Below are 26,326 nucleotides of genomic sequence, written 5' to 3'. Positions count from 1 at the left end.
CCCATCCCCCTCAACCTCTTCTTCCCTAGGCTAGACAGTCAGGGTCTCTCTGGATGTCAGAGCAACCCTTTGGCACATGAGCCACTCCTCTTGGTTTTGTGTCATCAGCAAATTTGCTGAGGGTACACTCTGCCCCGTCATCCAGGTCATTCCTGAAGATGTTGAAGAGAACTGGAGCCAGTGTTGATCCCTTGGGTACACTTCTGGCTACTAGCCTCCAGCTAGGCTTCTTTCCACTAATCACTGCCATCGGCCAGGCCGTTCAGACAGCTTTCAGTCCACCTCACTCTATCCTTATCCAACCTGTGCATTAATGGGTTATGTTTGAGGATACTGTGGTGACACTGTGTCAAAGGCTTTACTGAAGTCCACATAGACAGTATGAATTGCCTTGCCTTCATCTGCCAGGCTTCACCTTGGTGAAGCCATGGTGACCACTTCTGATGGTTTTTTGCCCTTATTGTACCTGGAAATGGTTTCCAGGGTTAGCTACTCCCATCACCTTCCCAAGAATCACTTTTGTATTGTGCATGTTTCTTTTTTGCTCAATGGGGCATTCTTCAGGTGAGTGGCATGAGAAAGGTAGATCAAGTCTGATGTAGATTTTGCATTATATACAATGGTCTATAGGTTTGTAATTTATTCAGCTTGGTATGTTCAGGCTTGAATTTAAAGCTGTGCAGTCTTTGGAATGGACAATGGTGGTCTGTCAGCATTGAAAGTTCTACTTTGCCTTCTTTCAGTCATTGTGTGAACTTCTTAGCATGTTTTGAGACAGGTAGATATTATCCAGCATCACTGGATAGTTGGTTTCATGGATCATTAATTTTTACATCAGCCTTATAAAAAAAGAAAATAAAAGGCCAAAATGTGTTACAACTTTGTTTTCCAGGTAAGGAATGATGAAGGAAAGGTGATCCGCTTTCACTGTAAACTCTGTGAATGCAGTTTCAATGATCCCAATGCCAAGGAGATGCACTTGAAAGGGAGGCGGCACAGACTCCAATATAAGGTTGGTAGAAATGCTAATGCTTCTCTCTGAAAATCAACAGGATGTCACTAATCACGTGTTCTTACATTTAAAGACTAGAAGAAAGGAGGCATTGTGATGGTTCGGACTTGGCTCCCTGCCAAATGCCCAAAGCCCAGTAGCAGCCTCCCCCCCTTTTCCCCTTCTTTCTTCCCCCGGGGCAAAGGGAAAAAAATTATGCAAATTGAAGAATCCGGACAAAAAAATCAAGCTAGTTATATAAAAAATATATTTTATGTATATTACAGTGAAGATGCTATGTACACAGCAAACGGGAATCCAAACACCCCCTGAAGGGATAGGGGAAGGGGAAAAAGGGACAAAAGGAAACAAAATGGACACTGAATAGATAAGCGCAATCAAACCCGAGAACTACTAAAATAACTACTAAAATCTCACTACGTCCCTTAGAAAGCAGGATTGGCAGACACTGCCAGCACTCTCCAAGCCTCCACGTGGCAGGCCAGTGGATGCCTCAGGCCTCAGCCTTAGATAAGTGAGACCAATGCAGGGACCCACTGTTCTCAAACTTCATCGGAAGAGAAGAGAGCGAAGGCCGCTCCTCCCCTCTTATTTATACCTCGATTTACGTAAAAATTGTATGGAATACTGGGAACACTGCCCCTTCCTTGGTTACAAACTGGTAACCGGGGAAGGCCTAGATTAAAACCACCACAGGCATATTAAAAAAAAAAGAGAAATAAATTTCCTAGGAAGTATTGTCTTAAAAAAATAATGCGCACTATGAAACTATTTTGGTTTGGGTTTTTTAAGATGTTTTGAACATTGCTTATAGTATGCAAGCAACAATAGGTTCTTTATGCTGTTTACCCTGAATTTCAAATAGTGTAAAATAGAATTGCTCAAGGTTTTTTTCAGGATAAACCATAAAGTTTCTTCTTGAAAACTTTAACAAACAGATGTTTGCGCATTTTTTTTTAGTGATAAGTGCACTCATGCAGCTCTAAAACTGCATTTTACTCCCCTTGATTTTATTGTAGGCGAGTAGGGTTTGTTAAGTATGTCAGAGCAGGTCTGTAATCTTGAGATGAGAAGAGGAAGTCAACAGTTAATTAATTGTATTTTTGAACTAGAAAAAAGTAAACCCAGACTTACAAGTAGAAGTAAAGCCCAGTATTCGAGCAAGAAAAATTCAAGAAGAGAAGATGAGGAAACAGATGCAGAAAGAAGAATACTGGAGAAGGCGAGAAGAGGAGGAACGCTGGAGGATGGAAATGAGGTAATGCATTGTTTTATGAATGAATGAATGGGACAAAGCTGTAGTCATATTGTCTGAAACTAAATTCAGTAGTTACTTAATTTGAATACTTCTTTGAGGACCTCTGTATGTCTTGTTTTAAATTAGTTTTGTTATTATCTCTCTGGGGTTTTTGTTTGTTATTGTTCAATCCGTCTGAGGAGTGCAGAGTTGTTAGAATTACTTTGCTGTAAATTCAGACCTACTTTTAAAATAATAATTCATTTTAGTTACCCTCTGGAGTTCACTGTTATTTTCTTAGGACTGCTAAAAAGTAGTTGGTGAGGACATGAAAGAATCTCTTTAGAGTGGCTGCAGGTATTAACTGCTATATAAAGAGAACACTTTGATTGATGCACTTCAGGCGATATGAAGAGGATATGTACTGGAGGAGAATGGAGGAAGAGCAGCACCACTGGGATGACCGACGCAGAATACCAGATGGAGGATATCCTCATGGTCCTCCAGGACCTCTAGGCCTGCTGGGAGTTAGACCAGGAATGCCTCCTCAGCCTCAAGGACCAGCTGTGAGTTTCTTAAATTGAGAAAAAAAATTAAATCGTACTTACCAGGAGACACAGCTCAGAATTACAAATTATTTGACTGCATTATACAATTTGTGGACAAATACTTGGATAAAAAGTGGCTGCATCATCAGTCTCAAAGGGTAGTGCTTGGTTGTGAATCATACCTTTGTGGAGTGCAATACCACCCAGTTTTATCCTGGGGTTAGTCCAAAAAGGACCTTATGGGTGATCTGAAGTGTAATGGGGTGAGTGCACACTCCTGAGGTTTGCAACTGGCATGGAACTGAACCAGTCTGGGACAGGGAGAATGGCTGATACCTCTGAGGGTAAGACTGCCATCCTGAGGGACTTACGCCAGCTGGAGGAATGGAACTTTATGGAATTGTGCAAGGACAAATGCCTAATGCTGCACTCATAGAGGAATAACCCCATGCCCTGATACAGGCTGGGTAGCAGCTCTCCTTAAAGAGATCTGGGGGTCTTGGCAAATAGCAAGCTGAACGTGAGTCAGCAGCGTGGCCTGGCAGCAGAGCCAGCAGCAACCTGGGCTTTGGTAACTGGAGCATAGTCAAGAGGTTAAAGGAAGTGATCAGCTTTCATTAGAACCAAACTGAAATACTGCATTTACTTTGGGGCTTGCCAGTAGAAGAAAGATATGATAAACTGTAGCAGGTTCAGTGTGGGGCTACCAGGATGGTCAGGGGTCTGGAATGCGTGCCCTGAGAGACAGGAATCTGGGCTCATTCAGCCTGGAGAAGCAAGAGCTTCAGTGGGACTTAACAGCCTTCTGTTACTTGTGCATTATAAAGACAATGGAGCCAGGCTTTTAGAGCTGTGAGAGAGTGGGACACATCCAGCTTGAGCCAAGTCAAAAGAGGTTCAGATTGAAAACCAGAAATCATGTTTTTTCATGCAAATGGTGTGCAACCTCCATCTTTGGTGGTTTTCAGAAATCAATAGGCTACAGCCCTGAGCAGTGTAATGTGGTCTTACAGCTGACTATGTTTTGCACAGGATGTTGGACTATACAACTTCCTGAGATCCCATATTGTATGAAAGTAATCATGGATACTTTATTTTGCATGAGTATGCAAGTATTTCCCAGCTGACGGAAAGACAAGAGATATTTTTTTGGCTGAGGTCTCTCTGATCCTGGAATTTGTAATTTGTTTAGTTTTGACACATTTCATGTCTTTTTAGACACTGTTGATTGTGACCAGTGTAGTTTAAGGAAACTTCATGTTTGTTACATTTCAGTGATGTTAGGATTGAATATTCCATTGGTTTAGCCACATGTTTGGGCTTTGATCACTACTTGGAAGTGCACCTAAGTTTCAGAAATACACCTTTTTGTCTGTGCAGCCTCTGCGCCGCCCTGACTCCTCTGATGACCGCTACGTGATGACCAAGCACGCTGCTATATATCCAACGGAGGAGGAACTTCAGGCAGTCCAAAAAATTGTTTCTATTACTGAGCGTGCTTTGAAACTTGTTTCTGACAGCATGACTGATATGGAAAAAAGCAAGAACAAAGAGGGAGATGACAAAAAGGATGGCAGTAAAGACAGGTATTTTTTTTAATTACTTTTTAAGACTGCCATTGTTTTTCCTTACCCTGTTATCAGTGCTTAAGGGATTCTCTTCTCTTTAGGTTTTTATACAGTATATGTCACTATGGTCCCAGATGTACGTGGAATACTATTTTATTTCACTTCTCTATGTTCAGGATTATTCTCAAGGTTTTAAATTGTTGTTTTAAATACAGCTTTTAACTGTAATTCACAGAGCTTTGAAGGGAGTTCTGCGGGTAGGCGTTTTGGCTAAAGGATTGCTGCTCCGTGGAGACCGAAACGTCAATCTTGTTTTGTTATGTGCTGAGAAGCCTTCAAAGTCATTGCTCAGTCGTATTGCTGAAAGTCTTCCTAAGCAACTTGCAGTAAGTAGAATTCTGGGGTTTGGATTGGAATTTTTGTAGAAGTGCTGTAAAAGTCAAGTCACATGTCAGCAGGGCTCACTGTGCTGCACTTCATAGCTCTGATTCAGTTTCTTTTCATTTTCTAAGTGTTTTCATCTGAAGTGAGAGACTGCTGCATATTCTGCTTTCTCTGTATTGTGTCCACACAAGTGTGCACTCTAGTGGTGTAGTACCAGTCATCATTTTATAGATTTTATTTAAATGGAAAATAGAAGTTAGCACAAGAAAGACTCTTACTCAGTTATCAGCAGCAATAGAGGTAATCTGAGCAGTGTTACAGGAAGCTTCGTGCCTGAAGGCCAAGTTCTCCATTAATGCCAGTCTTTTTGTAGTTACATCTTGTTTCCCATTTGTGTCAGTGCTTTGTTAGCTTAGTCTTGTGTGGTGGTTTGTATAATTTGGACCTTTAAAAAAAACAAACATGCAGTCTTAAGACCATTCAGTGAAATTAATATAAACCGTTTGTGGTATTTCCACAAGGAAGGAGAATTAAGAATGAAGTCTCTCTCTTCTGTCTGCTGAACGAAGCCTGTCCAGTGTCACCACAGAGTCCCTGTCACAGCAGTAGTATTTCACTGCAGTCTGGTAAACTGCTTGATGGAATCTCTGGCATGATAGAAGCTTTAGCAGGATCAGATTAATAAAAAAATAGTCTCAGGTTTGCTCTTGTAACAGAACAGAAGTCAAATAAAAAAGAATGCACATCTTGGGCTGTCTGTGGAGATGTCACTTGTCTATGTAGTTTGTGGAAGAATGTCACAGAGGTCCTGGCAGCTTCCTTTTTGGGGCTATTTAGAATTATTAAATAAAGTTGCAAGAAGCAGTTTTTAATAACAGGTTTGTTCAGTTGCTCTTACATTTTTTTCCCATGGTGTTTATCTTGCCCTTTTTTCTTAGCATGTTGTGACAGCCGAGCATAGTATGTACCTAGCAGTACCCATCCTGAAACTGTGAGCTTGAAAAACAACCACTGCATCTTTGCTTTTTAAAGGCTTCCATGTTCCAATGAGAAACAACCTGCTGACGTTCTAAATGGAACTGAGGCTTTTCTTTGTCTCAAACACCATCAAGATTCTCATTATGTAACTGTATCTGAACTTCCTTTCTGGGTAGTTTTTTTTTCTTTTGCGTGCTTGGTTACTGTTGTGTGTTTTCATTAACTATTTGGAAACAGTACGCAAGTTGAGATATGTGTTTATTTTTATAGTGTGTACTGTGGTTTCTATGACTACACAGGTATCTGCTTCATATAATTATGTTATGTTTCTGTCTTTCTGTTAAAAAAACACTATGTTGGAGTCCATTTTCTTCCCCACATTTTTATTGACCACATGCTAACAGAAATTTTTGTCTCTCAATATTTAGGTAATAAGTCCTGAGAAATATGATATCAAGTGTGCAGTCCCAGAAGCAGCAATAATTTTAAATTCGTGTGTGGAACCCAAAATGCAAGTTACAATCACACTGACATCTCCAGTCATTCGGGAAGAGAACATGAGGGATGGAGGTTGGGAAGTTGTTAAAGATGTTACTTTTTTCTCATCCATTTTTTTTAATGTTTTATCTATCCTGCTTAAGATGGCATTAAGGTCCTGGAAGGCAACATGCTGGCACATGTATTTGATTGAAACCTTGTTTTTCAACAACCAGTCTTGGTAGAGAACAGTTGGTTAAAATAAATGCGTATATGATGCTTTTATTTAATTTTTAAAATTTTTAACTTTATGTCCAACCTCAGCTTTCTGGAAAAGGTACAAACTTGACTTTTTCCCCCTCTGATAAAATTATGTGGAAAACTAAGTATTTTATTCCAAGTGGCTGTCAACTGACTTCCTAGATCAGTCTTGCCTTAAGAGAAAGATTGTATGGTTTTAGAAAATCAAATGACAGGGTTTTGGGTTTAAACTGGATCAGTATTACCATCACTTAGTCATTCCAAAGAGCAGCGCCACTTAAAATGCACTTTGAATAATACTTTTGATGGTAACAGTGCTTCTAACTTTAAAAGACAATGCGATTTTTTCCAGCTCTCTGAGGTTGTTTTTTGGGTCTGGAGTGCTTTTTGAGTATATTTAGGCTCCTGGTATTACTATCAGTCTTCTATCCAACTGGCAAACCCAGACTAGTACAATAAGAAATGGCTTTGTCGTTGAGCTGAAGCAGAAGGTGGAGCTTGTAAATCAATTTTCATTTCTGAAGTCCACAGTTTCTCTGGTGCCAGCAGTGTTGCTTTAGGGTCTGTTCTGTAACACTTTCAAAGCTCCAAAAGCTTTTAAGCCAACAAGCATGATTAATGTCTGCAGTACATTGGTTCTTTTTATTTACGGGTCAGATAAAATTAACTTTTGTTTCCTTTTAATCCTGTATTTTCATAGTTGAAAGTGATCATAGCAAACAGGGTTCTGGTGTTTGACAGTGAACCTACAAATAGGAAGTCTGAGGCGGTCTTAACACATCTCATATGCAGGTTGAAAGAAACTGTATGTGTGTATGTATACATGTGCTTGTGTATATACGTATTTATATAAGCCACGGAGGTTTCTTTATTTCATCTCATCATTACGTGTCCTCTAAAAATACTTGAGGTTTTTATATTGCATTAGTAAATGTCCTGTAGTTGTGCCTAGTGCATTATAAGCAAGCTATGTTAACACAGTCATCCTGCATACTCAGAAAGAAAAATTTCAAGATGCATTCTGTGGTTTGGATGACTTCCAAAGAGTCTTAGTGTGCTTTGTTCATAACTTTTAAACTGTGCATATTATTCCTAGCTATAAAGGCTTTGTAACATGTACTGTCACACCCAACCAATTTTACCTGTTTTTTGACAACCTAAGTGTAATGTGACTCTGGCCTGAATCTGACTTCCCATATTATTTAAGTTTATAAAGAATACATTCACTTAAACGATTTTATTAATAAATTAGACTAACTGTTAAATGAAGTTACCCTTAAACACCATGCTTATTTCTCGATGTACTATGCAAAAGTTCAATATTGATTCCTGCTACAATACTCAATTTCAAATAAGTGATTTCTGACCTAAAATTCCATGATGTGGACTGAAAATAAAAGAATTTCAAATTACTATCATCAATCCTTTAATTTATGCCACCAAAAGGAAACAAATCTGTATTTTTGTCTGACCCACACTTGAGTTAAATTATCTTTGTGAGTTTATTCACTGCTGAATGCAGTACTGCCTCTAGGCAAACACAGTCAAGGTAAATTTCTCTTCAAGACACTGAGCAGTATAAAATGGATGTGCAGAAAAGTTCACTTTTGAAACTGGAGCAAATAGAAGACAGAATTGTCAATTATTGCAGCAAAGGAGTTCCTTGTTGCGAAGACTGCTGCTTATTTGCTGCAGAGTAACAGTATGTGTTTGTGTTTTTCTTACTGCAGCTTCTCATGCTCTGTGTCTTACATTGGTTTAAAGTTTTCATTTTTTTTAGCCCGCTTGGGGAGCTAGTTCAGGTGATAAGGAAGGCTTTACCGGAAGAACCAGTTCGAGTAAAGAGGAGACTGAATCTTGCACGTGGAGTAGAATCATGTTTGATGTGTAATTACATGATGATGAAAGGCTAAAACAAACACCCACCAAAACAGTGAAATAAAATTGTTAACCGCATAGCTACTGTTTCTTACAGTATTGTGCGTTTGACAGTTTCCTGAATCTGATATTCCAAGAGCTCTGACCCCTGCTATGGAGTCTTCCTTCAGCAAACAAAGTGTACATACTTACAAAGAATCTGTGTGTGCGCGTGTGTCTTTTTTATCCTTAGCTAACAGCCCCGGTCCAAAGCCTTCTAGCAGAGGGACTTGATTCCTGTCAGGGGTTGCTGCCAAGACATCGGAAGGATTTTTGACCAAGGTTTTCTAAAGCTCAGTGTCACACCTGCCATGCTTTACAAAGGAGGGGTTTGGATGCATAGTCCTAGCATCTACTGTTACTTTGTGTTTGTTTTGTTTTGCTTTTTTTTTTCCTTTTCGTCTTTGTCTCTCTCCTAGAATTAAGCAGTGTTCACACTAGTCTTGAAATAGTTGACTGGATAAAATGTATTTCACATAATAAAACTTACCTAAATTGATACACCTGTTAACTTTTAATGAAGAGGTAGTGTGGACACAGCATGTCTAACTGAAGATTAACCCCTTATGTTTAGACTAGTAGTAAGTTATACAGGGTAAGAATTTGTGCCCGTATTTTGTAAATTAATTCAGGTTTTGTCTTAGTTTAATAGGGTAGTAGGTTAGGCATCTGATTTTAGTTAAATAGTCTTTAAGGGGTTAATCCTGAAATGTGAAACATATGCAAAAATCCACAGATTAAATATTACAAGAGTTCCCTTGATATATCTTTTCAGTCAATGTGCAATACATGCCTCAGCAACTTCTGACTTTCGGAGTCTTTTTAACTTTCAAGGGTGTTCTTTTAATAGAATTAGTAGTCCATTTTAGATGGGCGTTTCCAGCACTGAGTAAAATTCTTTTCTGGGCATTTTAAACTGCACTTCTTGGTAAAATTATTTCCAAAATAAAGGTTTTGGAAGGCAGAAGTAAAGTTTAAAATTATTTAATGAATTGTTGTGCTAAAAGTTTGCTCAGTGTCACCTATTTGCATATTAGTTTTAGAAATTAAATAATTGACTGATTAGGCTAGTTGGCCCGACAACACATATTTTATTTTTAATTTCTCAGCCTTACTTTTCCACTTTTTCCTGCTGTGAGTTTTCTCAGGATGTTCTCCTTGTCTCTTATATCCGGGTTGTACTCCTTTCATCCCTTAGCTTACCTGGCACCCCTCTTGTTTGGGTTTGGAGGGGATTATTATGCTGGGTTTTTCTTCATTTGTTTTGTTTTTGTAAAAGAAACACTGCTTTAAGTGTCTCCATTTGCTCTGTAATTGTCTTTTTAGTGCAGATCTTAATTTTTCTACTCCAACATGTATGTAAGTTGGAATATCTATGTTAGAAGATACCTATGTACTTCTCAACTTTGTTCTTATGAAGTCCTCCCCTTTTTATCCCTGTGCAGTGGGGCTACCTAATCAGAATGCTCAAATCTGAATGTAGTACTTCACAATAAATTTAATTACTGTATTGCAGAGCTATACCACCATGTTAATTCATGGGTTTTCACCGCTGCAAAGTACCCTACTATTTATTTTACATTTGTGGTTTCAGAGCATTATTTCTGCAACATCCCTAAAAGCTTATTGTTGCAGGCATGTTTCATAAATCTCTTTTTTTTTAAAATTGTGTTCTCTGGATTAGCTAAATTTATATATTTCTGGAGTAAACTCTATTGCTCCATACAGGCATCTCCTGTGAAATGAGTGCAATTGAGTGAGCTTTTTGTTTCAATTTATCTGGTGTTATCACCAGTTATGCTGCCAGTAATACTTTGTTAATAGTCCCAATAGCCATTTTGATAATACTAAAAAAACTTCTAAAGGTGATCACTGATTTGATTCTACCCATATAATTTTCAGCCTGTGGATACCCTTTCACATTTTTGTGAAAATGTGGTCCCAGTTTCACTGATTAAACCACTTCTGTGATCCCTTTGTTTTTAGTAGCAAAACAGTCACTTTGGTAATTAAATCCTTTTCTGAATATTTAAATACACAAAGTCTACTATATTTTCTTTATCTTTCAGGCATTCTACTTTTTTTTTTAGACTATTCCTTGCTTGTCTTTTTTCTTCTGAATCTTATGTATAGCAGACCCTTTTCAGATCCAAAGTGTTGCTGGAACACATCACATGTATTATGGGCTGAGGAATTTTATTTATATGAGTAAGAGAGGATACTAGAAAGCAATGGAACTCTGTAATATTGAAAAACATTTCACATTCCTTTAGTCAGGTTTTTAAAGCAAAATAATTTCAAGTTTAAGGTATGATAAAAATAACATCATTACTAAACATCTAGTTCTTTTAAGATTTGTTATACTTAGTTTTTCTTATAAGAATAGGTCCCAAATAACAAGTGACCATTAAAATTTACAAGAAACTAAGTTTGAATGTTTCTGCTTGGTTAAAGTGGATTTTTGTGTTCCTTCTGTCTTGTGTTCTCTGTGCTGGTGCACTGTGTCCAACCATCCTTCCTTCAGAATTTAATTTTAGGGGATATGTGTTTTTCCAGTGTTAGCTTAAATAAAGAAATGCTGTGCATTGCATAATCCGCAGTGCATTTGAAAATCACCTCAGAGCTGAAGCACAACGTGCTCTTGATCTTCCTGCTGGGTTGATGCCCTCATCCGAATTGAACGACTTTTCGTTGAACATTTACATTTGTTGCTCAAGGGTTTTAAACTTTAAATGGCATGTGTGACATTGAAGCTGTTTAAGGAAGTGTCTTGCTCACCTGGTCAAACACCCATTCCTCACTGCATTTTGCCAATTCAATCCATTTTAGATGTAACCTCGGGTATGGTGAAAGACCCACCGGACGTCTTGGACAGGCAAAAATGCCTTGACGCTCTGGCTGCTCTACGCCACGCTAAGTGGTTCCAGGTTCGGAACATCATTTTACTTTCTTCTTGTAGCCTTATGAGAGATTAGTTCAGTTACAATATAAATGTTTAATTGTTTGAAAACACTCAGCGTTGTTCATGCTAATAATACTTAATACTTTTCTGGTTCCTAAATTTAACTGTAGAAGGTTGAGTATGGAGGAGCTGCTTTATGCAGTTGTTGCTCATTTGACGTCATTTTTTTTTCTGGTCATTGAGGAGGCGATGTTGAAAGCTTGACTCGCTTGGGGTGATCATACGGTGTATATTTGTTATATATTCCATAAGGCTGCAGAGTAACTTGGCTTTAAATAATGGAATATGTGTTTAAAGCTTTGTGTTTAGATTTTAAGACTTTTTTTTCTATTTCTTTAAGTGCATTAAGTGTAGGGAATGAAAGGTGAGAAGCAACTGTTTGGTTTAGTGACTTTGCATGCTGGCAAAGGCACAATGAAGAAACCAAACAGATTCCCTTGACCTTTCAGTCTCTATACCTATTTCTTAGATCTTTACTTTATCCTTTTTTTTTTCTAATATAGAAAGATACTGTATTTATTGTTACAAATGAACATAGGTCAAAGTGTACAGGGGATCAAGAAATGTTATTCTTGTATAACCTGTGCACTTTGACTTCTACCACCTTAAATTACTAACCCTGTATAAAATACTGCTGTAAATGGCAGCTCATGGAATGAAGTTGTAGAATAATTTGTTTCAATCTTGTATCTGAGCTTCCATTGAACAGCGGTGTTTTAGTCGTTCAGCAACTCCTATTTGCCACAGGTGCAGGGATTAATTAATTTGATTTTGTATTGCTCTCAAGGCTAGAGCTAATGGTCTGCAGTCCTGTGTGATTATCATACGTATTCTTCGTGACCTCTGTCAGCGGGTTCCAACTTGGTCTGATTTTCCTAGCTGGGTAAGTAATGTCCTTTTGAATGAGTGTTTTTAATAGATATGGTACTGCAACTAAAGTAGGGGAAGTGTAGGGAAGTGTTACTACAGTTTTTCAATTTAGATTTTTTCAACAAGTAATGTAGGGGATTTTTTGGAGCAATTTTTGCTAACAAATACTCCAGACTCCCTCCTAAAGTATAATTTTCTGAGGTTTTGTCATTTGAAACTGGAAGTAATTATTTTGTCCAAAAGGAATTTTCTGGTTCTTTTATATCCTTTGTAGGTATATTCTTGTTCTAGGTTTTAGCCTTTTTTCCTTTTCCTCTGTATAAAAGGATATATATTCTTATAACCATCTACTCTAAAATGCTTGGAGTTGGCTGAAGCTTATTTAAAATAATGTTAGCTGTGCCCAGATAGTTCCATGATAACAGAAAGGCTACTTGAAAGATTAAATCACAGTAATTGCCGTGATCATTCACCTCCCACAGGGTGAAATGCCGTAATACTTCAGTCTGTGGTTGTGTCACCATCTGATTTTCATCAGTGTCACTTAAATCTCTGGGTGGTATAGGGTCATCTCTCTAAAGTCTTGCAGATGAGTGTTCTTGCAGCATTGACATGAGTGTCCTTTTGCACTGACTGTCTTAAATTACCTCTCCAGGAGTGCAGTGTGTGCTCCAGGTATTAACAGATGTTCAGTCTGTGGACTGGACAAAGTTAGTCTGAAAGAAGGCTCTGAAACTTGTATTGTGAGGAAATAAACTTAAGCTCTGACTGGTTTGTTTCACCTACCAAATTGAGTTGCAATATGCTCCTTCCTTTTCAGTGTTGGCAGGAAGGGCACAATCGTTGTCAAGGAAGTTTCAGCAGCTGGCTTTATTTCAATGAGAAATGTTTTAGAACTCTACTAAGTTTGCAGAAAATTTTATTAAATTACTTGTAATAATATTTACTGCTTCTGGAAAGAAGTGGAGCCGTTACATCTGGTTTTTAAATATCTAGGGGGGAAAAAATTACTGTTTGTTTCTGTACTAGATTTCATGAAAAGTATATCAGATAAATAGAGCTTAAAAGACACTAAGAAGTAAGTGCCCTCTTAATATCACTGTTACACTGAGTTGCCAAAGAATAAACCCTGGCATACTTTTAGAAAAGCATCCTTAGAACTACTGCAACACACAGCAGGCGGCGAATGGGTGAAGAACAAGGAATGTAGTTCCTTAATGCTCACATTACCTGTTCTAATACCATCCAACAGGGAAGAGAGGTAGGAAGCAGCATGTCAGACTTATCTGTGTCTCAGTTCTCTCCGAAAGTGATTCCCGACTTGAGCCTGGCATCTGATGCGTTGTCAGTGACATGGATCAGCATTGAAGTGTAGTCAGCAGTTCTTTTGCCCTGTGGGAAAAATCTTACTGATTAAAACAATGAAAGCGGTGATTTCTGCCGGTCACAGATGGAATTTCTTAGACTGGAGAAACACAGTTCTCTGAATACAGACCTTTTCCCAACTTACATGCTAGAAACCTCTTACGAACAAAAGAAATGCCAGAGCTTTAAAAAAAACCCAACATAACTAGTTGTAAAAGTAGAAGATATTAGGAAGTCTAAAATATTTATATTAGTAGCATTTTATGTGTCTAAAAGTAAAAATAAAATTAGCAAATTTTGTCAGGTTCCTACAAGTTAGAAGAAACTATTACTCAAGTTTCATGTTTCAGACTTGAAATCCAACCATTTGTGGACGTAAAAACCAGGGCATCAATCATGATTCATATTGCCCTAGGGCTGAGTTCTAGACTGTAGTGTATGAGGATTCAAATGAACTAGACTTGAATAAATGCAAAAGCGTGATCTGTTTTTTTCTTTACCGACGCATTTTGCTTCATACTTGAAAACCTTGACATAACTGTTGGCCAAATCCTAAGTGATACAGTGGGAGTATGGAAATAACATGCTCAAGAATTGAAATGTGTCAGTTAAATGGAGCTAAAATAGAAAGGAATGGGCACCCTTGGTGAAGGATTGGAATCAGCATTGCCTATAGTTAACTTGCATACATGAGAATAAGCATTTACACCTGGAAAGGGAAAATCAGAGGTAGCACTGTAAACACAGTGAGGAGGACAAGGACCAAACAAGAAGTGTCTCCAAAAAACCTACCTAAAACCAAGAGAGACACATTGTTTGAGAATTAAACTTGCCAAAGAGGTAGTAGTGAAACATCCATATAATACTTGGAAACTGAGGAAATCAAGTCTTTACTTTTACAAATATCTTTTTTAGATTTTTCTGGAACAAAACAGTGTCTTACAAAAGTAATCAGTAGAAATAGTCACTGAAAAAGCACCAATGCTTAAAATGCAGCTAATGATTTAAACCATTTTAACTAATATCAAATAATAAAATTTAGAAAACATGTGTATTGCAAAGTATTCTTTTACTCTTGTGTAACGTCTGAGTTAGCGTTAGGTGAAGACCAGGATAAAACTTGCTATGAGCTTCAGTTCTGCTAAACTGAAGAACTATTAACCACTTAAACATTTTAAGAATGTTAATTTTTTAATGTTTTGTTTCTGTAGTCTTATAGAAGAAAAGTATTTTTCTGTATCATCCTGTTAATTTCAGTAGCTTTCTGTGTAGTGTATTAACATGGCTGACAGTCAAGTGACCCACGATGTTTCATGGGTCTATTGAATTTCAAAATTATTGAACAACTTGTGATGAGAAGAATCATATCATAGCATCACAGAGTTGTTAAGCTTGGGAAAGACCTTTAAGTTCCTAACTGTTTAAACACCTGGCCACTCAGGACCATGACCACTAAACCATGTCCTTAAGTGCCATATACCTGTTTCATGAAAACTTCCAGGGATGGTGACTCCACTGCCTCCATGGGCAGCCTGTTCCAATGCTTTACAACCCATTCAGTGAAAAATTTTGTGCTTATATGCAGTATAAATCTTCCCTGCTGCAGCTTGAGCCCATTTTCTCATCCCATCACTTGTTCCCCGGAAGAAGAAGCTGACTTCCACTTGTCTACAACCTCCTTTTCAGGTGGTTGTAGGAAGTGATAAGGTCCCTCCCGAGCATCCTTTTCTCCAGGCTGAGCCCCCCCAGCTCTCTCAGCTGCTCCTCATAGGACTTTGGTTCCAGACCCTTCCCCAACTCCATTGTCCTTCTCTGGACATGCTCCAGCACCTCAGTGTCTTTCTTGGAGTGGGTAGCCCAAAACTGATCACAGGATTGAAGGCATGGCCTCACCATTGCCCAGTACAGGGGGACAGTCACTGCTCTGGCTGTGCTGGCCACACCACTACTGCTGGGACAGGCCAGGTGTCATTGGCCTTCTTGGCCACCTGGCCACACTCTGGCTGATGTTCAGCCACTGCCGACCAGCACTGGGACACTTTCCAGCCCCTCTGTCCCAGACCTGTAGGTTGCATGGCATTGTTGTGACCCAAGGGCAGGACCAAGCACTTTGCCTTGTTGAACCTTGCACAGTTGTCCTCAGCCCATCGATTCAGCCTGTCCAGATCTGTCTGCAGAGTGTTCCTACCCTCCAGTAGGTAAACACTTGCACCCAGCTTGGTGTCATCTGTGAACTGACTTAGGGTGCACTTGATCCCCTTGTCCAGATCATCGGTAAAGGTATTAAACAAGAGTGGGACTGATACTGAGCTCTGGAGAATAGTGATTGGCCTCCAGTATCATCATTATCAGTACTCAGTGTTAATCTTGCACCACCTTTCTTTTTATCCATCTTTATAAAATAACAGGATTTCTTTTTCCTTTTTAGCTGAAAGTGTTGCATGATGTGTAATGGTCAAAATTCCAGATTCAAAACTTCTATATTGAGCAACAGGAGCAGCTTTTTTTTTGTCTTAATCCATCTTCTGATTTGGTTGAATTCTCTTATTTTTGGTCTAGGCTATGGAGTTGCTTGTGGAAAAAGCAATTAGCAGTGCTACTGGACCACAGAGTCCTGGAGATGCACTGAGAAGAGTTTTTGAGTGTATATCTTCAGGAATCATCCTGAAAGGCAAGTTGCATTTAATCAGTGTATGTGTACTTATTCTTAACTAATGTAAAATCTGTAATTTTGGTTGAAATTAGGTAAAGATGAGCTACTAATAGCCTGATTATTGTAGGTGGTCCTGGCCTTCTGGACCCCTGTGAAAAAGATCCTTTTGATACACTTGCTGTAATGACAGATCAGCAACGAGAGGATATTACTTCAAGTGCACAGGTAAGGAAAGTATGTGTGAAGAAACTAAAACTGATGGATGGTTTTTTGGTTTGATCTGGCTTTGGGTTTGTTTTTTTTCAACAGAGCTATACATTGGACATGAATTTTTCCTTCTTAGAATGTGGTCAGATCTTACCAGTCTTAAATTAGGCATTTAACATGTCACATTAGAAGATAGTGCTCATTTTAGCACTAAAATTAAAGTACTGTCCTGAAAGGTTAGTAGTGTTCTCATATATAGATATATAGATATATATATACATACGCATACATATATAAATAGGTGCACTCTGCAGCAGTATGTTATTAGATTGGACATTACAATGGCATTTAATATTTTAAAGATAAATCTGTGTAAGTTTAATTTTTAATATGACAGTAGTGACCATTCATAGGCCTGCAGGTTAAGAGGTTACTGCCTCTTCATTTGATCCTTTCGCTAAAGTTTCCTAATGCCTAATGGGACACGTGGCAAGCCTTCCCTGCTTCACTGTAAGTGCAGCAGTAAAACACATGCACATTATTTTTGAGCTAAGATGACGTACTTACAGAAGTAGCAAACGTGACATACACATTTTCTTGTGTTGACTTTGGTTAGGGAAATGAAGAAGGGATAAATAGAGCTAAGGATAGTATCATACACCAGTGATGTTCTTCCGTAATTGTTTGACGAAGTACTTAGAACTGACACTTGTTGCTAACAGAAATAACTTCTTTCTACCCTTTTTTCTAGTTCGCGCTGAGACTCCTTGCATTCCGTCAAATACACAAAGTTCTAGGAATGGATCCGTTACCGCAGATGAATCAACGCTTCAACATCCATAATAATCGTAAAAGGAGAAGGGACAGTGATGGGGTTGATGGATTTGAAGCTGAGGGAAAGAAAGACAAAAAAGATTATGATAACTTTTAAAAATGTTTGTCATCATTGGTAAGATTGAAGGTAATGAAAAGTCCATTTGTTGCCTTGCTTTTACTTCATTCATAATAATGTCTGTTTAAAACATCCAAAACTTGGATCTAGTTCCAACTTGGGAATTAGATTTTGAAGACATCAACCTAGGTCTTCTGTGAGATTCTGAATATTTCAATTGGATGTACTGTACCAGACAAATTATGGATGGAAAGACTGCAAATGGAAACTCTGTTGTCATTGGAAAAAATAGTTTTCCTTCATTTCATTTTCTTTAAATGTGTTGCTAACTTTAGTAACTTCTTTTTTTTTTGTCTTTTTTATTAACAAGTGCATTGTCTTCCTATCTTGACTGTATTTAATGCAGCATTTGTGCTTCTGTTGCTTTGTGTATTTTGACTTTTTATTTAGAAGTATTTTTGTTTGCCTTTGACACTAGTTGTATGAGTTACTTTGTGTTAGGTAGTAGAACTGTTCCCCTCCCAAATAATATTTTGCAGAAGTTGGTTGGTTTTCTTTTTTGTAAAGTGAGACTGCAGGATCATGTTTTATTCTAAATGTGAAGGGGTTACAACACATAATTGTCCTGCCATTTGAGTGCTCAGAATTAAATGTTTTTGCCAATCTTGTGGCATTTGTCTCCTTAGTGTGATATAACGGTGTAATTAAGACAAATTTGTGTTAATCTAATCGAGTTTGCTGTTAGTTGTGCATTAGCAGTATAAAAGCTAATATATACAGTATGGTCTTGCAACAGTTTTAAAGCGCTGCATAATTGATCAAAGATTTGCATGATGGGTTTTTTTTTAATAGAAGGGCTTTTAAAACTATTACCTTAGGTTAAATGCGTAGATCTTTTTATGATTGACTTTGTGACATAGCAAGGCCAAAAAATAACTTTCTGAATTTCTTAACAAGCAAAAGTGGGCATTTCCCATTTAGACAAAGTTAGTCCTTCTTTTCAGTCAACTTTGTCAATATGGTATTAATGCCTCTCAGCCCTTAAAATAAATGTTTGTCATATCAGTGCCTGTGAGGTTATCCTTATATCTGTTCCTGTATAAACTTTCTGTGACTTTTTCATTAATTCAAAATTTAAAAGTGAAGTATTACTGAAAAAGTGAAGGTTATCAAAGAAAAAACCCAGAAAATTATTTGCTGTGGCCATAGTGTATGCTTATGTCTTTTTCAAAAATCTAAATATAGCAGTGGTGTAAGTAAAGTTACATCATACTGTTGATGTATGCTCTGGTACACAGGTGTGATATGTTGTCACAGCACTACAGTGGAATACACAAATAAAAATTAAAATTTATTAAATAACTAAAATTCATTATATACTGGAAACTGAAATTTCACTTACACTGTTAAATGTGTATTATGCTTTGTTGCAAACCCATAAAACACAGATTAACATAGATTAACATTCCAGTAACTACTTTATCAATGGCTGTAGGAAACTATCACACATGACAAAGATAATTTGTTAATTCTGGTACTATTTATTAAGAAAAACCCATCTTTTATTCCATTTCAAGGTCGAATTTATCTTTGACCTTTTTAATAAGTCACACTTGGAGTAATGGGGATGTTTCTGTTCACAGCATTTACTGCTAAACAGCCTGGGCCTATGGAATAAAAATACAGTATTTTAGAAAAACAGAGGGAATCTGAAGACTTAAAAGAAAAGCATGTAATATTAGTGTTCTTCAAGCACCAGAGTGCAATTTTCAAGGGAGTGACTAGCTTTCTAAATAATTTCCATGTCAGAAATACAAAAAAGCAGAAATGCTTTAATATTACTTAAAAAAATTACACTAGTTCCGTTGTCCAGCCTTCATGCATAGCTCCAAGCATATGCTTGTTCTTAGGGGATATCTTGCTGCCATCATGTCTAGTTAGCCATTACTATTTATTTTGGAAGCTACAGGTGCTATTCATGTGGCTAGTTCAACTCCATACCAAAGTTTCTTTCCTCATAAAGCAAACTTGTCTATTCAGGAATGTGACCCTAAAATATAGGATTAAAAAGGTCAAAGATGTATTTTGGATTTTCTGTATTTTTGTTCTACCGGCTTTTAGCTCCTAACCAGTTTCTGGATCTTTTGAAATATTGTATACTTAAAGTGATTCCACATTAAATATGAAGCTGTGACCATGATTTTTGTGCTGTGTGGTGAAGAGTGAATTTGCAGTTTGTTTTTGGTTTTCCTGCACATTTTAATAGATAACTTCCGACTCTTGTTAACAAGCCTAAGAAGAAGGGGAAAACAAGGTTTTTAAAAGTACAGAGAGAGCTTTTACTTTAAATATTACACTGTGAACTTAGGAAGACGAAACTGTGACCAAGTAAGCATTTTAATGTCCTGTGTTTTGGCAGTGCTGGCAGATGACTAATAAGTAGTGTTTGCCTTTTTTATTCAGCAATACTGTGCATTAAATCTCAGAATCACAGCCACTGTAGTCCTTATACACAAAAGAGAAATCCACAAAGGAAGGATACTCCCCTCCATGCTCACCTTAGAGGAACAGTTTGTGAGAATGTGAGGTCTCCTGCTTTGAAGCTTTTTCAAATTTTGACTTGTCTGCCTACTTAAGAGGTGTGTCCTGCCTGTGAGCAGTGAGGTTTCACGTGGATTCCTGGAAAAAAAGGCATTACTGGAAATTAAAATCTGTGGGACATAGTCCATCAACTTCTTGCCATTTTATGAAATTCTAGATGAACAGTTAAAACTTGCAGAGCTATTGAATGTGATGTGTTCATTTGCAACTTCTATTTTTAGACCTATTTCCCTATTCAGAAGTGATTTAATAGTACTTTAAATTGTTCTACCTAGAAAATTTCTGAGAGTTGGAATCAACTTTAAATATTCCTACAACAATTTGTGTGCATATTTAACCTTCTAGTTGCTGTTTGAATATCTGCTGATCATAAGTCTGTTAAATATTCACACAATGCTTAATTCATTTCTTTATGAAACAATTAAGACTTGTTTGGACGGTCCAAATGGATTTGAATAGCATAGCATTAATAGTGGGGGGGAGTAGACACAGTTGGCAATGTTTTTTTCTACTTTTATGGAAAGTTTACAAAGTACAGTGACAGATTCAACAAAAACATCTGTTTTCCTTCCATTTTGGAAGTTAGGGTTTGGTTTCTTTTCAGCGACAGCTGTAAGCCAGAGAGTTTTCCAGCCAAAAAGACTAGCAAATTAAATTTCTTTTGAGAGATTCTTTTATAGATCTTCTCAGAAGATCTTTTTTTCCTTCAACATGGTGTTTCTTAGGCTTTTAATAATGAAACAGATACTTGGTCTTTTTGGGGAGGAAAAAGAATCCAAGGAGTGTTGTCTATAGACTTATCATGATGGTTTTGATTTGCAAGTATATATGCAAGTAAAAATCAGGCTTCATCCTGTTAAGTATCTGTTAATTGTTATTCTCCCGTTTTGTTCCACTTTTTCATTTGGCTTATGAAAATCTGAGAGAAGCTTGCTATTTATTGAACTGCTTTCCGATGGTTTACAGTTTGCATTTTAAGAAATGCTGCCTTAATATATTTGACAAGTGTAAAGTTCCTGCCAGGATAAAGGTCACTGTTTCTCAGGGGTGCGTGACTGGCAGCTGTTGCTGGGGATCTTTACCCTGCACAGAGCACACTTTCCCATATAACATGGCCCTTACACACCTGTCTTAGTAAGGGTCATCATTAAGAGTCAGCTTCTTTAATACATGTGTTTTCTTCAACTATTTTGTAAGGCTATGGTTGTTAGTATTTATTTATTGCAGAGTAGTTTGAAGCCTATCACCTTTTAGAGGCTTAGCCTCTAGCTTAAATACTTTTATATACTTTGCATCAGTCTTTTTTGAGGCTGATTTCCTAAACTGAAAGGAACATGGAATGGCATCAAGAAACCTGTGGATTTTTTAAGTTCCCTGTACTTAAAAATCTAAGGTTGCAGAATGAGAATAGTTGACCAAGAGAAAATTAATGGCTTTTTCTACAGAAAAAGGTTACTTTAACATTAAAAAGGTGACAAAAAGTCTTTTGTTTCTACAAGAGAATCACAAACCTTGCTCCTTCCATAAGCTCTTTCCTTTCCTTTTCTGTGTGCTGCATCATGCTTGTATTAAGAGCATGCATACTATGAATCAGGAAATTCTCTCCAGAATATGTAAAGCAGCCTTATCACAGGCTTCACTTCTGGCACACGTTTAAATTTGCCAGCAGTTATCCGGTTATGCAAGTCAATGGACGATACGGGAGAGATGAAGGTGCCTGAATATAGGAGTTTACTGTCGTGTTTTACGTGCTCCCTAGGATGTGTGCTGCTCCAAAAGGGGGAGGGGTCCTCAGGGGTTCAGGCCCAGGGCTGCCAGTCCCACATGGATACCTGGTTGTCATAGAATGTCATGGCTTAGGTAATGTATTTACACACATGAGAGAAAAGTGTAGTAAGTTTAAGAATTGGATTCAGAGTGGTCCAGAATGTTGCCAGTATAGTCATGTGGAACTGCACCTTTGGGAAGGTGGGATAACCGTGAAGGAAGCGTTGCAGTTTCAGTAACAGAGTGTGCTTGTCACGGGGAAGTGTCTGTGATAATTAAGTGGCATCCCAATTTCTACCAAGAACCTAAATAGTTTATTTTAGTGTGTAAATAATGGAAAGGGAAAGGGATATAAGTAGCGGAAATGGAATAAAGTAGAATACAATAGAAGAGGCTTCTTCAGTTGGAAAGGCTCTGCTGTCACTGTCCAGTCCACATGCCTGGCCACTACAGGGCTGACCAAGTTCAAGGATACTTTTAAGGGCAAATACCTTTGAACACTGACAGGCATTGACCCTTTCTCTAGTTCCAGTGTTTGACCACCATCTCAGCAAAGAAATGCTTCCTAATGTCCAGTCTAAAGCTCTCCAGGTGCAGCTGTGAGCCATTCCTGTGTGTCCTGTTCCTGGATGCCAGGGAGAAGAGCTCAGCAGCTCCCCTCTCCCCTTACTCACCTCAGGAAGTTGCAGAGGGCAACGAGGTCACACCTCAGCATCCTTTTCTCCAAACTGGACAAACCCAAAGTCCTCAGCTGTTTCTCACAGGACATTCCTTCCAGCCCTCTCAGCAGCTTTGTTTCCCTCCTCAGGACACATTCCAGACCTCCACATCCTGCTCCACCTGCAGGGCCCAGCACTGCCCACGGTGAGGCCGCACAAGGCTGAGCACAGCGGGATCATCCCCTCTCTGGGCCAGCTGGTCGTGCTGTGTTCAGTGGATCCTGGGATGGGTTTTCCCCCTGGGCTGCTGGGGCACACTCTGGTGACCCACGCTGAGCTCAGCATCAGCAGGGCCCCCACATCCCTCTCTGCAGGTGTCCAGCCACTCCACTCCCACTTCATACCTGTGCCTGCCAATTACTCCATCCCAGAATGCAGAAACCAGCACTTGGACTTTGTTTATTCATTCCATTAGAAGGGGGGGAGGGGGGGTGGGGGGATGCAAGAAAAATTATAACAGAAGAACAGACCTAATTAAATTGGTCCAGTTGAAGAAAGGAAGGCCATTAGAGAGCTACAAATCAAAGCTAAATCAAAAAGGGAAAAAAGAAGGATCAAGTAGTACAACAGTCAACTCCAAAAATAGTGTTGAAAAGTGAAAAGAAAGGCTTTATTTCACGCAGAAAGAAGACCAGTGCATGGTTTGCCACCCATGCATCAACTACCCTACGAAAACGGAAGAAAAAAAGAAGTTCCAGGTGATTGAGGAAGCTGAGACCAAAATAATTTAGGCCAGTTGAGATTAAGTTTTAGTAAATGTTATTTATCATGTCACTGTGAGTGAGCTGGGGGAAAAGGTGAAGGGAAAACTGAACAGAAGGGACTGGAATACTGACTTTTCATGCATCTATCCTACTTCATAGACAGAACTGAACATGTAGTGTCCACGCACTGCTCCCTTACACGTGAGGGGAGGGTGTTAAAGAGCATGTGAAGACACTTCTCCAAACAGTGGGAAACCCAGGTGAAAGCTTTGCAGCCAAAAAAGAAAGTGCAGTTTTATGCAGCAAATAACAGGTCTGTATTTGTCCCTGTGTGCTCCCAGCAGCAGAGAGCGCTGTGTCCTCAGCAGCAGCTCCCACTGGAAAGACAGAGTTCATTCTCACCTTTCTGTGTCAAGCAGGAAGGTAAAACTGATCAGTTTCAGCTACTACAGTGTTCCTCTGTGTTGCTGAGGAATGCATTTTAACAGCATTTTGAAATAAGTTTTTTTTAAAATGCAGCAAAGTTGCCATGGCAGCAAAACCCAAAATAAAATCTCCTGGTGCATTAGAAGAGAGCAGTGGTTACAAACACAATCAGGACTATCTTTTGAATAAATTAGAAATAAATACTTTAGGGGGTAAAGAAATTAAACAGAGCAGGCAGAAGGGAGAAGAGAGATTCAATTTGTCCAGAGTCACTGGGGGGCTGCAAAGAAGAAATGAGCTATGGAAATTCTGCAAGGTAAGGATGGATTCCCACTGAGGAAGCTGCCCTGAGAAAGGTTATAAAACGAAGACTTCATAAATGTGTCAGAAGATTGTATCTGGCAAATCATTGATAACAGGAGGAGAGGGACATTTCAGATATAACTCCTGTGTGAGGAGGTATGTTTGGGACATCCGTCAGAGGTACTGTGTGATTTTGCTTTCTTGCATACATTTCTTAAGCATTTTCTTGCAGGCTACTGCCAGCATTGATTTCAGGGCAATATATTCAGGATAAGCATTCCCCATATGTCAGTGGTAAATCATAAATCAGGATTCTGGATGCTGTAACCAATGTCCCCAACACGTTCTCCAGCATATCCAAAGGCATAAGATGTGCCGGTTTACAAGCTGCGTGACCAGTTCAGAGCTCCATTTACAGGAGTAGCCAGGCCTGAAGTGTTTCCCAAGAAGCAGTGATGCAGAGTCAGAGAAAACAGATCTGAAAACCAAAGGTTCAGGACAAAGTCCACACAATAAAGTTCTGCCAATCCTCTGCTGGGTTTATATATTCTCCCTGAGGAAAAGTACCTCTCCAAATTTCACCCACGCATCAGAAAAAAAATAGAAGAATTAAAATAACTTGTTTCCTTGGAAAGAAACGTTCTGGAGTTCTATAAGGGCAGGTGAGTTTTAGAGTTATCAAGAAAGATACTTCCAAATACCCATCTGACATTCAGACATGCCAAATTCCCCTGTAGACGTCAGCATGAACATTTTTTAATTCTAGCACAAATATGTCTTAATTCTAGAAAGTTTGGTCAAAAACCTTTCCAATGGCCTGAAGCTGAAAACCACAGCAAAAGAAAATGTTTTTCCAGAGAAAAACATTTTTCTAGAGAAAAACATTCTAGCAAATTGAAGACAGTTGTTAACAGGGTAGAATATATGGGATTATGAGATATATTTTACAAGATTTTCTGCTTCTATAAAGTTTGCTGCTTCGAAGACTTGTTTGTCTTAGGCAAATAAAGGCTTACCTTGCTTAGACAAAGGGCTTTTGGGAGAAAGGGACAAAAATGGGAAGTTAGAGCCAGCCTCAAGACAAGTTTGTATTTTTAGTTCCTGCTTAAGCGTGCGTAGATTTCCTGAAGGGTGCGTTTGTGCCTGTTTCTTTATATTATCTGGGCTGGATTTTTGAGTTGTATGGGAGGTGGGAACGACAGCATGAGCATTGATTTAGCTGGATGGCTCCTCTCTTACACAACATCCATAATCAGTGACACACAAGTCATTAGGAAATCAAAGCCAAGAGTATGTGGAGGGCCTGGTAGGCAAAGTAAAACAAGCACATTTTTTAACTGCAGTCATGCACTAGATACAATTGTCACTGCTAAAGGAAAGAACGTGAGAAGCTACCAAAAGCTTCAAGTGCGCTTCACAAAGAGAAGAGGCTACTGTATAGGCCTTGTATTTCTCCCTAAGGATTCTCTGGAACCTGCCTATCCGGTACCTTGTGACTTGGGTGCTGGATGGTTCTGAATAGCTTCTCTTCTCCCAGAGCAGAAGTCCTCATGCCCAGGAGGAGGAGTCCTGCACAGGAACAGCTATTTAACTAGATGGACCAGATTCCTAACTAGTGATGGAGAGATGAAAATCTTTCCCAAGGACTTTCCAACCACATTGCATTTGGAGAAGTTACTTGGGCAGAAAAAATCGGGGCTGCCCAAGGACACCTTGGCAGATTTTTCTACCACTGAGCTCAAGGACTGGCATCAAATTGGGAGCTGAATGTTTCTTTTTGGTTTCTTGGGTTCATTCCAAGACAGAAGAGTTGATTCACGCCCCTAGATATCAGGAGGACCACATAGCTATTTATCATTCTCTTTTTCTAAGAGATCATGATCCTTAAGACCTCCCTTTGGACTGCAGGTTTAGAAGAACCAAGAGTGAGAGGTGATCCCTGATGTAACTTTTCCTGACATCCAGACATGGCATAGCCTTTCACCTGACACAGATGGGCTTTGGCTCACCCATTGGGTACTGTTAAGGATAAGAAGTCTCCAGGCTGAAGTGATTTGGATTCACAGCCTTTTGGAGAATAAAAGAAAGAGGTTCACCGCAGGAACAAAGAAGTCTCTGTGTGCCCATGAAAAAAGAATTGTGTTTGCTTTCAAGAGATCTAAAAAAAAAAAGAATGTGAGGAACTTCCCTAGCTCTTGTATTCTTATTTGTGACACCCATGCTTTCCTGGGTGAGTAGAGTTATTAGTTACTCATTTCCTCTTCTCCCACTTGTAGCTAATAAAAGAAGGTGATTTTGCTGTTAGATGTGAGATGTTTTGTTCCTTCAATTTTCACAACTCTCGTAGCAATACTTTGTTTTCCATCCTCAAGTTTAAAACATGTAATTCCTAGGTCTGTCTTTATGACTAAAGTAAACATTCTGTTCCAGGGTGTGTTCCCAGCAGTTGATGCCTTTGTCTCACTGCATAGTTGT

At 38.7% G+C, this 26,326-nt stretch overlaps 1 protein-coding gene across 5 annotated transcripts in view; it reads left to right on the top strand.

Annotated features, from left to right (window-relative positions):
- Window positions 1–20,483, top strand: part of ZFR (zinc finger RNA binding protein) — a 46,265-nt gene extending 25,782 nt beyond the window's left edge. For 2 of the 5 annotated variants that reach the window (XM_027907126.1, XM_027907099.1), the window contains exons 10-20: window positions 893–1,012; window positions 2,125–2,270; window positions 2,653–2,815; window positions 4,178–4,383; window positions 4,601–4,751; window positions 6,156–6,297; window positions 11,212–11,309; window positions 12,132–12,227; window positions 16,139–16,250; window positions 16,360–16,457; window positions 17,191–19,529. In XM_027907126.1, coding sequence (XP_027762927.1) covers window positions 893–1,012; window positions 2,125–2,270; window positions 2,653–2,815; window positions 4,178–4,383; window positions 4,601–4,751; window positions 6,156–6,297; window positions 11,212–11,309; window positions 12,132–12,227; window positions 16,139–16,250; window positions 16,360–16,457; window positions 17,191–17,370 — 1,512 coding nt within the window. In that variant the 3' untranslated portion in view covers window positions 17,371–19,529. Of the gene's footprint in view, window positions 1–892; window positions 1,013–2,124; window positions 2,271–2,652; window positions 2,816–4,177; window positions 4,384–4,600; window positions 4,752–6,155; window positions 6,298–11,211; window positions 11,310–12,131; window positions 12,228–16,138; window positions 16,251–16,359; window positions 16,458–17,190; window positions 19,530–19,794 lie in introns of those variants that run through there. The other 3 variants (XM_027907117.1, XM_027907108.1, XM_027907134.1) reach the window with 3 other exon arrangements.
- The last annotated feature ends 5,843 nt before the right edge of the window (window positions 20,484–26,326 follow it).

This window comes from Empidonax traillii, unplaced genomic scaffold (assembly GCF_003031625.1).
Source record: "Empidonax traillii isolate 1590-97213 ecotype Southwest subspecies unplaced genomic scaffold, ASM303162v1 scaffold26:size2357266, whole genome shotgun sequence".
Classification (NCBI taxonomy): Eukaryota; Metazoa; Chordata; class Aves; order Passeriformes; family Tyrannidae; genus Empidonax; species Empidonax traillii.
This window is presented reverse-complemented; position numbering and strand designations above follow the sequence as displayed.